Source organism: Tenrec ecaudatus, chromosome 13 (genome assembly GCF_050624435.1).
Source record: "Tenrec ecaudatus isolate mTenEca1 chromosome 13, mTenEca1.hap1, whole genome shotgun sequence".
Classification (NCBI taxonomy): Eukaryota; Metazoa; Chordata; class Mammalia; order Afrosoricida; family Tenrecidae; genus Tenrec; species Tenrec ecaudatus.
Window position 1 is genome coordinate 6,077,250 of NC_134542.1, and position 18,164 is coordinate 6,095,413.

An 18,164-nucleotide genomic window follows, 5' to 3' on the forward strand; every position below is an offset into this window, starting at 1 on the left:
TTTTTCTTTGTGTTGAGATGGAATCCATACTGTATCGTAAATGGGTCAAGCCCTCTTTGCTTGGGTCATCTGCACATTGCAAGTGTTAAAACTCCATTCATGTTGTCTCCAGTCCACTTTCTTAGATTATTTGCTCGACTTACAGATTGAATAAGTATGGAAGAAAGGGCATAAGCCTTATGTACACCTTTCCTGATTTTAAACCATGTGCAATCTCCTTGTTCTGTTTGAACTGCCTGTGTATGTACACATTCTACACAAGCATGCTACATCCTGGAGTTCTCAATCTTTGTGATGTTATGCGTTAATCTCCTACAGAGTGGTTGGTGGGTTCAAATCACTGACCTGTGGTTAGCTTTGCTTCCAATGTTCACTTTCCCATCCTCAGTAATTATCAACGCATCCTTAGTACATGCTTGATAATTTTCAAACTTAAGTTGATAAATATTTTCAGTTCATCTTTGGTTTTAGTAGTTGGTATGTACATTTGAACTATAGTCTTATTACGTGGTCTTGTAGGCATATGGATATTATGTTATTATTAACAGCACCTCCTAACAAGCCCTTTCCCTTTCAAGTTGACTTCCATTCATCAGTCTCTCTACCTACACTGAGTTTGTAGGCTCACAGTTTTCTCCTCCCCCCTGAATTCTGGCACCAACCGTGGATGATCACAGCATGCTCCATAAAAGGTTCACATGACATGCAACCTTCATACTAGACGTCCCACGTCTAGTATCTCCCCATGTTCTACACCGAGCACCAATTCCCAGGCAGGTAACACCCTGTGAGAAAAATTCCATCTCTGAAATGGCACACGCCATTATTTCTCTTATCAAAGGCCCCCAGTTTTCACACTCAGGGCAGTCTCACTTCTATTTAACTTATCCAACCTCTTTGGAGCTTCTACTTCCTTCGAGTCCTTAGGTCCTCTCTCATCACATTTCCTCTAACCACACTCCTGAACTGGGGCAATTTGCTCATTCCTTCCACCTTCAACATGAATAAGAAACCCCAGATGGATCAGTTCTACCACTCAGTACCCTGGTCTACAAAGTGAAGGAAATTGCACAACTAGGAAGCCAGTGCCTTTACAAATCGTCACTCTTGACAGGAATACCATTGCTTGTCAATCATGGACCATCACCCTTCCCCTCATTCCTCTCAGCGACCATTCCAAAGGTGGTCTACTGCATTACTGTTGACACATGAACCACTGACGAAGAATGAAAGGGAAATGATTGGTTATGTCAGTAGAAAGATGGATACATCAGTACAGGCTGGAAAGTAAGCCAGGAACAGTGATGGGAAAAGGACATCAATACAGACCTGAGAGATTGGCTTTCTCTTGGCACAGTTGATACCCCCAATGAAGACCATGTTGGGCATGATTGGCTTGGGATAATCCATCACAAAGTCTCCTCTGAACAGCCACACAGATCCATAGCTGAAAACGTCCGTCACAGACATCTCCCTCTGAAGGAGCTCCGAGGCAAGTTTTGCATAAGGAGTAAAACTAACATGGCAAATATACGTCATGGCCAAAGGGTACAGCATGTTCTTGACCCTCTGCAGGAATGTCATGTGGTCTGAATTCTTTGATAGCATCCTGGGGACATATGAAGGCGGATTTGGACACTGTGAGCCCTCAAAATCAAAGTCACATGGAATGTTACGCAAAAAATACACAGCAGGAACTGACAAGTACTGAGCCAACACAGTCCCACAAGGGTTAACAGGGTCCGTTAAAACCACATCAAAAGAACTCTCATTCAGATACTTGATCAGGTCTTTGTTACGCATAAGGTCCACACACCCCTTTACATAGACATCAGAGAAGTTTTGCACAGCCGCTATGCTTTCAAAGAATGTCTTTAGAAAATGCTGAGATTTAAAAACCAAGTGACTCTGTTGTCTCAGGATGTCTTCGAAATCTTTCGCGGTATATTGAAAGGCATAGGTTTTCAGGGTGAAGAAGTCCTCTCCTTTGATGTACAGATTCTCCTCTGGCCCAAGGACAACAGACTGGTGGCCCCGAGCGTGGAGCTCCTGCACAGCCTTTTTCATGCTGAGCCAGTGACTGCCCTCCATGGGCACCACCAGCACGTTCCCACCGTGGACACAGGGTCTGACGCACAACAAGAGTAGCAGTCCCCTGAGCACCCACATGAGAACCCAGAGTCCCCGAGCCATTTGGATGGCAGAAGTCACAGCCACTGGTTTTTCCCATGTCTTATCACTGAGTCACTTATCAAGACGGAATCTCATTGGAGGAGACAGCGTCTCCCATGGTTAATCATTACTGAGTTCACTAAACCTGGAGTCAGCCCTTTGACCTCCCAGTATGGCGTCTGACCCTCCCTTGGAAACCTCATCTGACCCTGCAGCTGCCTTCCCATGAAGCAAACATGTGGACGCTCATTGCAAGTCCTCGCCGCCCAGTTCTCGAGGAGCTGTGGCCTCCCGGTCGATGGCTGAGTTCTGAGGCAGCACCGGTGCCCCACACCCCAAACTTAACCTGTTGCTAGATGGGACACTTGTTTAATTACTTTTTCTCCTTTTTTACATTCATCAATTTATATACATTTTATTTCATCTGTCATTGCAATCCCCTCAATGCAAACACTGATCATCTCACCTCCTCCCTGCCTTTCCTGTTTCCACTCCCTTCTCCTTGTTTGGTGCTGTGGAGTCGGTCCTGACTCATAGGAGCCCTGTTGTCACAACAGGACCAAACAACTGCCTGGTCCCGCCCCATCCTCACACTTGCTGCCACTCTTGAGCCCATCGTGAGGAAATGACTCCAGACTTATGGGGGCTGCCAAGTTCCAAATCAGGGAGTCAGATGACAGGCGGATGAGCCCTGTTGGTGGTGGTAGCGGGAGAATGACTAACACCCCAATCTGCAGATCAGGTGGCAGACTGTGGACCTCTGCTGGAGAACAAGTCTGCAGGGGTGGTGAGTTCACAGTACGCAGAGACTTCTGCAGGCTTAGGTCTCCGGAACAAAGGGGTCAGGCTTTGAGAAGAGTTCAGGACAGAGAGAGAGAAAGAAAAAGATTGCCTGGGACTGAGACTTAGCAGAACATCTCTGTTGGTAGCGAACTGTACTTCCAAGGAGACTTCCCTTTGAACTAACTGGCTTCTCACATCATAGCCTAAAAGGCATATGATGGTACAGTGTCTACCAAACCACTGAGAATCAGCCCAGTCTCACAGATGCAGAGCATCAGCCATTGCAGTGGACATTCCTATTGTTTCCACCTTTGGGCAATTGTGAGTCATACTGCTCTGTATGTTGTAAGCATGTCTGTCTGGGCCGCTGTTTTCAGTCCTTGTGCAGTACATGACTAAACCGGATCAGTAGGCTAGGTGGCAATTCTACAGTTGACTCTTCACCAAACCATCCAACCTCCATAGCAGTTGCCCCCATCACATGCAGCCAAAGCCAGTCCGTTAGCCACCATCTTTGAGCAGGCCCGATGGCTGGTCTGCTGCTTGGCTCAAAACAACACAGGCAGCAGATCTGATTGTTACACACACATCCGTGACCCTGTTTACACCAGCCAGGACTGCTCTGAAGGCCTGCTTACAACTCAGCCAACAAGACCATGTGCCGAGTCAGAAGCCTCCTACACATCTAGAGAAAATGGTAGGTGTGGACTTTCTTTCTGGGCACGAATTAGAAAGATGTAGAGAGGGCACAGTGTCCTGGGAGGAGAAGATTCAGCATGGCAATGGTCTTGATTTGGGTTCCAAAAGCCATTCTATATAGCATGCAAGGGCAAGCAAAAGCTCACTAGAATTTTCACATGATGAGAAAAGAAACATTCAGCATCTACCCCAAAGTTTCCACCTTCAGCTAACAGAGGAGTGGCTCCCATGGACTCAACGCCCCCACTGCTAACAAGTACAGACTCCTCCAGAACGGGGACCACGGCAAGGGCTAGAGATCCACCCAAAGCCTGAAGACACTGAAGGTCTCGAGAAGTGAGTGTCTCAGATTTTATGGCTTCAGGCATGATAACAAGCACCGTGGGTGTTCCCACGCTCCTCTTTAAATAGGTGGGTGCTCACCCCCCACCCTCCCCTCACGAACCCATTCTGAGGCTGTGCAGAGTCAGACGCCAAGCAGTGCCCCAGTGGGGCTCAGAGTGACCCTAAAGGACAGGGTAAAACTGCCTCTAACTCTGGACAGGAGTAGAAAGCCTCCTCTTTCTCCCAAGGAGGAGCTGGTGGTTTTGAACCTTCCAGATCTCAGCCCAACTGGTAATGACTACACCACCAGGGCCCCAGTCGGAACTGAACCCAAAGAAAGAGGTTTCCACAATAGGGGGCGGGGTGGGAGAAGCTCAAGGTCCTAAAATAATAGACAAGTGCCAGGACCTTCCCAGCTACCAGGGCTGAGGACTTGATTGTATCTCTGGGGGCGGGGGGTAACAGACCATCCTGTAACACACACACCCATACCCCTGCCCCCTTCAGCTTGATTCACCACATTGCCAACACGGGCAGGGAACATGGCATGCATTTGGAGCCATTGGTGAGCGGGGAAGACATCTTGGTAAATTCATTTGTTTTATTTCTAATAACAAGTAATATTAAAGATATAATGTTGACTTTGTGTTTGATAACAATATGAAAAACGCAGCACACTAGAAGACAGGTTCTATAACATGATGCCCCACTCTGTGTCTCTACGTTTGTTGATCCATACACTCTGTTGCTTGGTGCCTCTGAGAAGCAGTCTCGGGCTGTGTGGTTGGCAGAACAGCAGCCCCCAAAGATGCGTCATATGGCAGCGGGCAGCTCAGATGGACTGCGGATGGAACTGAGGCTGCTAATCAGTGGGCCTAAGATGGGGCGCTTAGGCTAGGTCACCCATGTGGTCCAGAGGGCTCCACAAGGTGCTGAAAGGTGGAAGAGAAGACGGGAGAGGAGAGAGGACGGTGACCCAACATGAGGAAGACTCAGCCTATGCTGACTTTCAAGGCAGAGGAAGGGGCCACAAGCCGACAACTGTGGTGGTCTCTTAGAAAACAGCAAAGGCAAGAAAGGAGATTCTCCCCTAGACCTTTGTGAAGGAACACGGCCCTGCTAACACTTTATTTTAGGGTCTCAGATCCCCAGAATCACTAGAGGACAATCTGAGTTGTTTGAAACCACTCGTTGGTGATCTCTGTCGCTGCAGGCTTTCAGAAACCCCCAGGCTGTTTCCGCAGAGTTAGCCCCAGGCTGGGTCTGTAGTGTGACTGTCATTCTTTCAAGGGAAACTTGCCAATGACGTGGCTGCTGGGCACAAGCAACACCAGAAGAGTGGTACCTGCTGGTTTGGGGAGTCCCTGGGTGAAGCAATGCTTGAGCCCCCAACTGTCAACTGAAAGATCGGTGGTTTGAACACACTGCCAGCTCCCAGGAAGAAAGAGGTGGTAATATGCTTTCATAGGAGTTTCTCATTGCCATCAAGTCAACACTGACTCCCCATGACCCCGTAGGCCAGGGTAGAACTGCCCCTGTGGGTTTCCAAGACAGTAACTTTACAGAAGAAAACAGCCTTCTCATTCTCCCTCAGAGCAGCTGGTGATTTTGAACTGCTGACCTTGTGGATCACAGCCCAAAGCATAACCCACTACACCACTAGAGCACCACCAGGGCACCACTTCTTAGAGCCTCAGATATCCCATGGTGCTGTTCTACACTGTCCTAAAGGGTTACTGTGAGTTGGAATCAATTGGATGACAATGGGTTCAGAGATTGTGTGTGTGTGTGTGTGTGTGTGTGTGTGGTTGGGTAGTTGAGATAGTTAAGGCACTGATCCACTACCCAAAAGGCTGGAGGGTCCAACAGGTAGTCTGAGAGGAAGGCTTGACAATCTGCTTTTCAAAGAAACCAGCCACTGAAAACCCCATGAAACACCAAAAGTAAGCCCTGGGGTCGGGTCACCCTGTTGCTAGCTAACAGATGGGCTCCAAAACTAAGGGCTGGCCCCTGTAAGCCCTGTGCTCCTCCATGAATTACCTCCCCAAACCGGATGGTCCACAGTTGCTTTAAAGCAAAGATAGGAGGGTAAGGGAACAGGGAAGCCAGATGGATGGAAATGGCAGCAGCAACCGGGAAAGAATGAGAGTGCCCACCGACTGTGAGACATCTGCTCAGCTTCCCTGCGCAGCCAGTGCAGAGAGCGTTGGACGGGACTTCACCAAAAACACAGCGAAAAACAGGTCATCCCCAAGAACTCGAAGTCTTCAAGTTACAGGGAAGCACGCCGGGGACACTTCTTGGAGATTGTAGCCCGGTGCTTAAGCACTGCACCACCAGGGTTCCCCGCGACACTTTCATTTTGCGTGTGGATGTTTGTGTGCATTTGTATGTCAGTGTGTGTATCATACTTCCAACCTCCAATGACCCAGCGCAATTAAAACTCGGCAAAGGGCTTGAGTAGACCTTTACGCCCCGCCCCACTCCAAAGATCCACAAGCAACCAACAGGCACATGAAAAGATGCTCGACCTCATCGGTCCTCCAAAATGCACATCTCAAAGCCACAAGGAGAGACCCACTTCACAGACTCCAGGCGGCTGACCGCAGTCATTCTGAAAATGGAAAACAACAAACGTTTCAAAGACGTGGAGGTCTTAGAACCCCTGTAGGTTGCAGATGAGGATGCGAGAAGGGTACAGGGGGCTGTCAAACTTGGATGACGCATGACAGAATAAGACTGTCCCTGGGCAAGACTCAGAGTTTTCATAGGAATAGAAAGTGTCGCTGCTGCCAAGTGATCCACATGGTGGCATCTCCAGACCATCGGCCATGAAGACAAACCCTGGTCCAGAAAGAGAAGCTACTCAGAGGCCTTGTAAAGATCGGCTCTGTCCTGATTGCAAAGGTGCCTGGGAAGGACGACTTGGTATTTCGGAGTCGTGCTCCCTGGTTTACCCAGCAGTCCCTCTTCAGCTCCAGCCATACATGTTGGGATTTCAGCAGGGATGCCCGCTATTTGCAGAGACCCCTGTAGGGAAGCAGGACGCTCTCAGAAGTGGGCACAGGATCCTTGCTGCCCCCTGCTGGCAGCCCTGCTGGGGAGAAGTCCTGACGCTCATGCGGGATGGATGTAGAACAGGCGTGCTCAGCTGCAGCACTAATGACATTTCCGGGAAGGCGCAGTCTTTGTCTGTCTCGGGGCGGAGTGTGTCCTGTGGGTTGTAGGACTCTTGGGAGTGTCCCTGGTCTTGACCTGCTAGCTGACCATAGCAAGTCCTATCTGTGACCCTAAAATATCTTCAGACATTGCCTGACCTGGGGCAGTTGAGGACCACCGGTCTAGATGATTCTGGAACACGAAAAGAGGAAATAAGGACCGTGGGGCTAGTAGCCTTGAGAGGCTGCAATCTAGTTTTCTGAAAGCGAAGGAGTCCTGGTGGAACGGTGGTGAAGGGTTTGGCTGCTAACCAAAAGGTTGAAGGTTTGATCCCACCCATTGTTCCACCAGAGAACAATGTGACAGCCTGCCTCCACAAATATTTCAACCTGGGAAACCCAAGGGGGTCAATTCCATCCATCCTCTATGGTCAGTATGTGTCAGAATCACCTCCCTAGTGATGTGTTTCAGAAAACTGCTCCGTAAAAAGATTCTTATGTTGGTGGTGGGGGGCGGGGGAGGGAGGGTGTGCGTAGAAGGAGAGGGAGGAGGAAGGAGGAACCGATAGCATTGCTGATTGTCTTGATGGGATCGAACAACACAATTGTATGAGAATGGATATATTGGACTGTATAAGCTATGTCAGTAAAACTAGTATAATTAAAAATGTCTATCTTCTATTGAATGAGGCTCCAAGAAGAGAAGGATGGAACAGTGTGGGCCCCAAGAGTCCACAAAGCACAATCACATATCCGCTCCCACAAAGCTCACCGCATGAGCTTCGTCCCCCCCCCCCTGTGGTCCTCCAATAATCGGGTGAGAAAGAAAGGCTGATGCTGTCAGACCTACCGTACACATAAGGTCGACCACCCTGAGGTTCGTTTCGAGTGTGACTCTCCCTCCCTGAGCCAGGAGGTGTCGGCTGTTGGACTGATACAAATTCCTACAGAAGGTTCCCCACAACAGGGTCAGGAGGTGGGTCGCCTGTGTGGAGACTGCTTCCCCCGACCACAGGGCCACGGGGACTGTGAGACCCTCAACACAGATCTCATGGATCCTTCTCAGGAGTGCAAGGCCCTTCCCTCCTCCTGAAATGGAGGCAAATCTGCCTGAGCTTCCCCGGAGTGCCGATTCAACTATAAGCACCCACCAGAGAATAGAAAAAGAAATGAGACAGGGCAGGAGAGCCATGGTGGGGATTTGGACTGAGCATGAAGAGTCCCTGAAATATCGTGTTGCTATAACCCAGAATCCCTTGCTGCCCCCAGGGGAAGTTCCCCTTCTAAAGGAGGGATTTTCCCGACAATCTCTCATGTGTGAATGCTTAAAGAGTTCCCATTTACAAGGGGTGGTGGTGGTGAGTAAGACAATCTAAAGACCGACCATGCTAGCTGGGAAGATGTTTCTCCTCAAACTCAAAACTCACTGCCCCTGTGGGTTTCATAGACGATAACTCTATAGACAGCCTCGTCATTCTCCTGCATCTGGTTTTGAACTGGTTAGCAACCCAAGGCACAACTGCTACACCACCAGAACCCCTTTTCTTCCTCCTAGGAACCTCTTAATAAAATTCTCTTTGCAGAGCCCTCTCTGTGCTTCTAAAAGTAAATCTTTGTTTAGGGAAGGCAAGAAACTGGACTCCAGTAATAGAAATGTCTAGTAATAGAAAATTGGAGGCCAACACCTAGCCCCAGAGTGTGAGTTTTCCAAATAAAAATATGATTGCAGAGACAGACAGAATGGACAGTGCCCCCTGGTAGACAGATTGATTAGTACATGATGCCTTGTGTGAGTCATGGCGACTGCCAGTTGGAAAAACTGACCACCGCATGTTCTCCAGTGGGCTTAGGCAGAACTGAAAGTTTTAAAATCATATATCCATTCACCTACAATCCTGATATTCATCCCCCTTGAGAGGGGTTATACCGCCATCCTTGCTAACAGTTCCCCCTTTCCTCCTTCCCCCTTTCCTTTCCGGAACCCTCATGGAATCATTACTCCCATTACTGTTCCTGAGGGGTTCATCTATCCTGGATTCTGTGCATTGAAAGCTCTTATCTGTACCAATGTATATATGCTGGTCTAGAAGGATTTGTGAGGTAGAACTGAGGTCATAATAGGTGGGGGCAGGATTAAAGAACTGGGGAATGCTGTGTGTTTTGTCGGTGCTATACTGCACCCTAGATATATGATCCCTTTGTGTGGCCCTTGTGGGAATGTCCTATTACTGACAGATGGGCTTTGGGTTTCCACTCTGACCCCACTCCTTCACATCAATGTGATTGTTTGTTTTTGAACTTCTGATACCGGTTCCTGATGACACCTCATAATCACACAGGCTGAGGTGCTTCTTCTATGTGGATGCAGTTGCTTCCCTGCTAGTTGGCCACGTGTTTGACTTCAAGCCTTTAAGATCTCAGACACGATATCTTTTGATAGCCAGGCATCATCCACTTTCTTCACCACATTTGCTTATGCACCCACTTTGTCTTCAGTGAGTGTGTCAGGAAGGTGGGTATCATCCAGTGCCACGTTATTAGAACAAAATGTTCTTGTGTTGAAGAAAACTTAGGTAGAGGCCCAAGGTCCATCTGCTACCTTAATGTATTTCCATATAACTATGTGTACATAGGTCAATACCCCTATCTTTATACACTAAGATACTTGCATGTGTACATGTTTATGCTTATACCCCTATGTATAGTTTTACTTCCTAGTTGTTTCCTGTTTCCTTTCACCTCCCTCCTGCCCCATTATCATGCTCACCCCTCATTTACCTCTTAGTAATTCCTCTCGCTAGATAACAATCGATCAAACACCACCAAGAACTCTTTACCTTGCCATCAATTTAAGATATGAAATAATAATAATATAATAAGGGCTCATGAGGGTGGGGGAGGAGGGAATAAAGAGAAGCAGATATCAAAGGGCTCAAAAAGAAAGAAAATGTTTTTAAATTGATGATAACATCTGTATGAGTTCACTTGTTATCATTGACTTGTGGATTATTATAATATATGCGAGAGCCCCCAACAAAATTATTTATTTAAAAGGGGGGAAAAAAGAAAGATTAAAAATGAGATCAGGAACGTTTAAGTCCCAAAATAAGTCAAGAAAGGAGAACAATATATCACAGAAAAGGAGTGGAAATGGTCATCAATGGCCAAAGGCTTTGCTCACCTAATAATTTCTAAAGTAATGTGGGCAAAACCAAGAAATAGTAGGGGAAACTGAGCTGATATACACCCTTGACATTCCAATACACCACCACCAACAACAAAATTACAATCACCAGAACTGCTTGTGGTGATGTACACACAACTCTTTTTTAGTACTACTTAACTATGTAAGTGTATAATATATGAATTATATCTCAATAAAACTATTGGAGGGAAAGCAATTATAAAAGATTGACTAGTGGAGAAACAATGGCCCATCCAAAAGAAAATAACAAAAGAAGTGAAAGCAAACCTAGGAATAGTTAAAAATAAAATGAAAAGTAGTACACTATGATACAACAAAATGAAGCATTATCAAAGAGCTACAGGAAAGGATGGTCATCAGACTAGAGGAATTAGGTAAAGAACATAATGTAAGAGCAACATAAGGCTCTAAAAAAGAAACATTGCCACCAGGGATTAATTATTGAAGTGAGAGACACTGGAAAGGCTTACCAATGAAGGGAGTCAGGCAGATGAGGGAGTTGGCAAACTAGAGGAACAAGAACTGAGGCTCAAGAAGATGGGGAAGAATTTAATGGAATTATGAAACAACAGGCAATCTAAGTGATGCTTCTTGAGAATTTCAGAAAGATGTGAGAGAAGGGAAGAGGCAGAGAGAATCGAAGAAATAATGACAGAAAACACCACCAATATAAGGTAGGACATGAGTCCTCAAATCCAAGAAACTCAAAGATCCCCAAGCAGGATACGCCCAAAGAGAGCCACACCAAGTTCCTAATAGGCAGGCTCGGAACAATGAAGGATGGAGACAGAGCCCCACAACAGTGAGAGAGAAGCAAACAATCACATACAAAGGTGAAGGTAGCCGGTGGAGGCCAGGGGGCAATGGGATTATGTTTTCAGAGTGGTGGAGAGAAACAAACTGTCAGCGAAGAAGACTGTCACTGGAAAAGTTATTCCTCAAGGCCGAGGGTGAAATGAAAATATTCCCGGACAAACAGACGCGGAAAGACTTCATCTCAACCAGATCCGACCTAAAAAAGTGCTTTCTCTGGTGCCCAGAGTCCCTGTGAATCAGAACTGACCAGCGGCACCCCATAAGAACAACCAATTGCCATTACTGAACAATTCGATCTCAGAGTCCATAGGAGAATTTTGATCGATGCCGACAAAATTCCAAATCCCCCTGAACCCTAGACTTTCTAGCACTGTGGAGGATGGAGGAATCCCATGAAACTATTTTCTCAGATCATCTTTAAACTTTTGGTCCAAAAAAAAAATCCTCTGACATCATCTTAAAATAAAATAACTGTTTAACTAGCAAACATCCTCTACCTTGAGCCTTATGCTCTTTTAACAACTATCTATATGGGATAAAATTGACAACAGCTCTTCAAAATATTACATAGGAGCAGCAGAGGCTGTGGATTTATATTCCTGAGGGAGGAACAACTCACAGCAGAGGATGAGCATGGCTGTATAGCTCAAGGTATGGCATCAATATCACTACATGTTACAAGTAGAAATTGCTGTGTTCGTTCTCAACCACAATCATGGGACTGCCCCCATGACACAGATTCTGGAGCATCCTCATGGTGGGAATCCCTATTTAGCAAGAAACTTCTCCACGGGCCCCTCAGACAGAGGGGGAAGAACAGCTTCCAGGTGATGGGTGAGCACGCAAGACGGGGTATCCAGAAACAACCAGGATGGCCAGCTCCCTGGGAACAGAGGCAAGAGAGCTGTGGTCAGAGGTTCTCTCAGGTGGACACAAGGTAAGTGGTCTTGCTACCCGCCCCTCGCCCCCCACGATGACGCCAGGAACACAGAAGACACAGTAAGGGTCTTCCCTTGATGGTGGATGACGACATCTTGCAAGGAATGTCCAAGAGAGTGTCGTCTTTGAAAGGCTCTACCCATTTTTATTCATAAAATGGAAGCAGTGCAATGAATCTTGAGACAGAAATGCATGTACGCTCCAGCTAAGGTAGATCCCCTATAAATCAGCGTTTTCAATCCGATTGAACACCCTTATTAGCTAGACATCGATCTGTCTAGCTAATACATTTCTATGTTTGGATCCAAGTTTAATCCTAGTCTGTATCTTCTTTATATCTGAATTGTTGTTCATGTTGTTCTGTATGGTTAAGTCCCTTTCCAGTTTACAGTGTGACAGTTTACAAGACAAAACACAAATGTCTCATAGTACTTCCTGGACTGTAATATGGACAGGCCACTTCTGGTGTGTCTGTCTGCCATACTGTTTGCGTGGTGGCTTGCACGTTGAAGCCAGAAGCACAAGCGAAGAACATGTTCAGCATATCTCAGGTTGAAGAAAGCATTCAGGCCTCGGGTGTGGCCTTGAAGGGTTTTATCGCCCAAATATTGACTGATACAGGAAGCATCAAACGGAATGCACAGTCACTGTACCCAACATAACGGTTCGACATGCTGCCGTCTCACAGGGCAGCGTAGGATCAAGAACCCACGGCATCGAAGGAGGCGACACTGAAGCCAGTAACGAAAAACACGGCTCCAGAAACTGATGGGGCACCAATCGACATAGTTCAACAGGCTGATGTGGCCCTGGAAGCACTCTCAGCTCGATTCCTAGAAATCCGGCAAGACAGTGAGTTGCCTGGCCAGCCACCAGGAAGAGGCCCATATTTGTGCCCACTCCAAAGCACGACAGCTCAGCACAAGGCAGAAATGATCAAGTCACCGCCATTCCTATCATGGGCAAGTAAAATTGCCTGGAGGAGCATGCAAAACCTGCTGCCACAATACATCGGGCACTCACCTGGTCTCCATTTACATGCTCGGCATCACCCCAACCTCAAATGTCTTCTCACTCTCTACTCCCCCTAACCTGGGACCCCCTCTACTTTATTGAAACGAAGGCCACCATTTCTTCAGGCAGCGCCACCCACCCCCGCCAGATTACAGTAAGCAGAAATCAATGATCAAGTGAGGAGAGACAGAGTACATGTGCATGAGTCCAGCCTACTTTCTAAGAAATAGGACAATCAAAAATCGATGGAACCAACCTGAGGTAGATGCCTCCCCTTCTTGCAGTTGGTCCCTCCGATGAAGACCATGTTGGGCATGATTGGCCTGGGGTACTCGAACACAAAGTCATATCTTAAGAGCAGTATGGAGGCCTTCTGATACAACGTGGTCAAGTCCACCTCTCTCTTGAGGAGCTCTGAGGCAAGGTCTTGGTACTTCGAATATAGAAGGTAAGCTAGAGGGATCTCGAACCAATTCACCAGGAAGTTGGCCACCCTTTGGCAGAAAGTCATCTGGTCTGAGAACTGAGTATAGTACCGGGGAATGTAGGACATGGGGTTTGGACTTACGCTGATCACCTGCTCCAGGGCACATGGGAAGCCCCGGAAGAGGTACACGGAGGGGAGGTCCAGGTACTCGGCCAGGATCACACCACAGGGAACGGCCGGGTCTGTGAAAAGGGCATCAAACCTGCTCTCCCTGAGGAACCGCAGGGTCTCCGAGTCCTGCAGGAGGCTCTCACAGTTGGTGAAGAACAAGCTGACAACAATCATATTATTCCAGTACTCGGTCAGAGGAGTGGTCAGGTAAGATCTCTCAGCAAAGTGGCTGTTTCCAAAGGAGCGGAATCGGTTCTTCAGCTCTTCCTGGGTGTAGGGCACTGAGTAGGTCCTCCTGCTGTAGTACCGCGATTCCCCCACAAGCAAACTGACCTCTGGCACCAGCACCACGATGTCATGGCCCCTCTCACTGAGCAGCTCCACGATCTCCTTCATGCTGAGCCAGTGGCTTCCATCCACAGGGACAACCAGCAGCTTCTCGCCTCCAACCACCCCCCACAGCGCTAGCAAGTAAAGTCCCACAGAAGCCCTCTGTGAAGCTCGGAGAAGGCCGGCCATGCTGGGGGTAGTTAACATAAAATGATAATGCCTAAACGAAGGGGTTCGCCACCCTCTCCCTGAACCAACAAGTACTCTTTTGGAATGTGGCTTGCCTTTACTTGCACTGAATTCTGCCCTTTGAAATCAAAGAACCCTAAGCTAATATTTAACTCTCTCTAAGCACACGGCTAACTCAGGTCAATGGGCTGTTTTACCAGCTTTCACCTGAGTTTCGGGGTTTATTTACCTTAGTCCCCACCTGTTTGCCCTCTCTCTCCCAGAGGCAGGCTGACTGCTTAGCACATCAAGGAGCGAGAAGGGCTCCGGGGACCTGCTGTTGCCTTTGACCCTGAGCTGCCTGATCCCCTCTCGTTATCTCTATGACATGCACACAGCGCGAGTCTGGTCCCCATGGACATGCTCCGCATCACTGGGCCTCAGACAGCGCATCCCCACTGGGGACCCCTCTATTCTACTAGAAGGAAGGCCCCGTAGCCCACCGTTGCCAGAATACAGTAAGCCGAAGTCAAGCAGGACACAGATGAATGATTCCTGCCAACTTTCTAAGAATTGGACCATCGGAAATGGATAGAACCACCAATCCTTGGTGCCCAACACTGCACCAGGGTGGATCAACGCAGAGCAGAAGTGTTTTCCTGGTGGATGGGAGGCTGCACCAAGGAGGGGCCCACTTCACAGAGGTGGTGGAGGAAAAGGTGGCTTCAAGGTTTCGGAGCAGATGGGAAGAGTGGACAGATCTTGCTACCCCTGTGGGTCTTGAACGAACTGTTGCTGTCGGTGTGATCTCTCTTCCCTGAACCCAAACCAAATCCTCTGAGGCCCTCTGTTGCTGAGAGTGGCCACCAAGTCGGCCCAGACCCCTGGTGCCCCATTGTCTTGCACAGTAGGACTGTGCTCCATTGGGCTTTCTTGGCTTTTGTCGCCATAGAAAGAGTCCCTAGGGCTTGCGAGCCATTCAGTGTTCAACTTCTAGCCTGAAGTCGGCAGCACAAACCCACCCAGGGGGCCTGAGAAGACAAGCCCTAGGGATCTATTTCCAAAACCTCACAGCCTTGAAGCGCCCATGGACCTGTTCTATGCTCCTGCACACAGGCAGGGGGTGTCTCCAGGGCTTTAGGTTATCCATCAAGGGCAGTCCATTCATGTCACCCAGAGGCCTGTATGTCCACTCTAATACCACCACCCACAGAGCCATTGAGAGGATGGGTTCTCGTGTCAGACGGCCCGGTCCAGGCCAAGGGTCCGCACTGCTCTGTGCCTGAACATCCTCAGCTTTCAGGTGGGGCTCCACCTGTTCCTACCTACCTACCACCCAGGCTGCGGGCAAGGTTAGCTATTGGGAAGTTCGTCCACGTGGTCAGTGTCCTCTCTGCTGTGGTGCTGTCCTACTAGGCGGTATAAAATGAGGTGTTTCCTAAGTGGTGTAATATGGGGTGTTCTTCTAGGTGGTATAAAAGGAGGTGTCCGTCATGGTGGTGTAAAATGAGGATCCCTTTGGTGACCAAAAGGGAGGCTCTGAAAGCAGAGCCTACCCTGCTCTTGGGAGAATGAGGGAGCGGAGAGAGAGCAGGTGCCTTGAAAATGGAAGGAGAATGGAACTAAGAAGGAGTAAAGTAGAAATGACGATCAGTGGGAATGCTGCCAGGACACAGAGCAGGCAGGGAGGACAGCCTGTGACCTGCCTGCTCCCCACATGGCTGTGGGCAGCCCCAAAAGGTAGGAGGTGATGGCAGACTCCCCAGTAAGCAAGGTCACCAACCACAGGCCTACTTAGGCTCACTGCAGTGAACATGCCACTTGGTTTTCACCCCGGATGTGAATCCGTCCCCAAGTTTAATCAGTGAGCGTGTGTGTGTCCATGCCAACCTTGCTGACTGGATCCATCCCTGACCAGACAGTGGATTTGAAATGAGGCTCTACAGAAGGGGCAGTGAGGTAGGTAGAGAGACAGACCCCTCTGAAATCTAGAAGCCGAATCTTGGATATGGTAAAACCTTTCACCACAGACTACTGAGGAAGCACGTATAGCCCTCTGCTTACCTCACTGACTGGAGTAAGCACCCCTGAGCAGGGGCAGAAACTCAGGAAAGGTGTGCCCTGGCCAGGTTTGAGTTCCTGAGCTGTCCCAAGTGCCAGGAATTGGAGATTGGCTTAAGGGGAGCCAGCCTGGCCCCAGGGGACAGTTGGTGGCTGTGTGGGAGAATCCCCACCTTCCAGGCAAGACGCCTGGTCCAGTCCCAGCCAAGCACCTCACCCTCAGCAGCACCTGTTTCTCAGCAAAGGGTTGTCTCTCACTCTGGGTACAGCAGGGGCTCCAGGCTGAGCCAGACTAGGAAGAGGGGTTCACTGGTCTACCGGTGAGAGAGGGTTAATGAAGCCCTGTTCACCCCAGCAGTCTGCTCTGCAACCAAAACTGAACATGGGGTGCGGTGGGGTGGGGGTAAGCAGGACCGGGCATTGCTTTCTTCCACTCCGTGTGGACATGGGGACGGAAAACAGGAGAGACAGACGTCCACAAGGGGGCGTTTGAATCTGGATCTTGGATGCTGCTAGGTCTATAGAGCCACTTGTCTTAGTCTGGGCACTTTAGAGAAACAAATCCACAGAAACTCACATATAAGAGAGAGTTTTATATAAAGGGCAAGTGCACATCAAGAAAACATCCCAATCCAGTGCTGCCCAAGCCCACAAGTCCAACATTAACCCACATGCCCCACACCAATCCACAAAGTCCTCCTCCATCTCACAAAACACACACAATGATGCCGACTGCAGGAAGAAAGCCAAGTCAGTGTACGTTTGAGCATCTCAGTGCTGGCAGGGGTCTTCACACGGCTGATCCAGCACCCAGGGCTGCATCAGGGTAGGTCCATGTAGCTTCTCCTTGGGGATGTCTTGCAGGAAGTGAGCCTTGCCAGCTGAAGCAGGGAACTGGCTAAGGCAGCTGCACCATGGTGTAACCATCAGAAAGCAAGAGACCTGAGAACTAGACAGCCGAGGCTCACAAAGCCATTTATCCCCCTGCCCTTCAATTAACCCCACATGTGCTTATTGGCCAGGTTGGCACAATAAACTAACTACCTCAGCCACTGTCATTCGTTCCAGGGGAACTTGTCAGCAAGCTTGCTGGTTTGAGTGGGAAGCGGATTTCCTGATTTGGGGAGTCCCTGGGTGGAGCTTTTGGTTAAGTGCTTGGCTGCTTACATGTCACGTGATTCCACTATTGATTTCAGCTCATGGGGACCATATAGGACAGAGTGAAACTCCTCATAGGATTTCCATGGCTGTCATCTGTAGCAAACACACCGCCGCGTCTTTGTCCCACAGAGCTGCCGGTGGGTGTGAACCTCCCACCTTTGCATCACCACCAAGCCCGCCGCTAACAAATGTTCCATCAAGACATCTTGAGTTTTTATGCAGCTCAGCGAATATGCTAAAATCCACTGAATGGGAAACTTCCAATAGATTAACTATATGCTTATGAATTATATCAATCACTAGTTTCTAAAATGCACAATACCATTCTCTAGCATCAACAAAATCATGGATCAAGCAAGTTTCTAGTTTTTGTTTTCAATGTTACTATAAATACATTATGTTTAGCCCTCCTTCACCATAGTGTGAAGCCACTCTCCATGATTCCTCATTCACAGGAACCCTGCGGCCCAAATCTCCTACGGTTGGAATCTCCAAGGTCATTGGGCATGAAGATAATAGACACAGTTTTGAAGAGAAAGCAACTTTTTAAAGGCCTGTGGACATTGGCTTCTGTCCTGTTTTCAAAAGTGCCTGTGAAGGATGACTTGGCATTTTGGAGTCGTGCTCCCTGATTTACCCAGCAGGGCATCTTCAGCTCAACCCATACATGTTGGGATTTTGTGGGAAACAGAAAGATTTCTCCCAAGTCTTCTCCCCCAAATATATGTTAGACAGG

The 18,164-nt window shown here is 48.4% G+C and overlaps 1 protein-coding gene across 1 annotated transcript in view; it reads right to left on the reverse strand.

Moving 5' to 3' along the window:
- Positions 1–14,227, reverse strand: part of LOC142423890 (UDP-glucuronosyltransferase 1A6-like) — a 33,253-nt gene extending 19,026 nt beyond the window's left edge. Inside the window, exon 1 of the mRNA XM_075529029.1 lies at positions 13,367–14,227. Within this exon, the coding sequence (XP_075385144.1) occupies positions 13,367–14,227 (861 nt within the window). The remainder of the gene's footprint in view (positions 1–13,366) is intronic.
- Between the last annotated feature and the right edge of the window lie 3,937 nt (positions 14,228–18,164).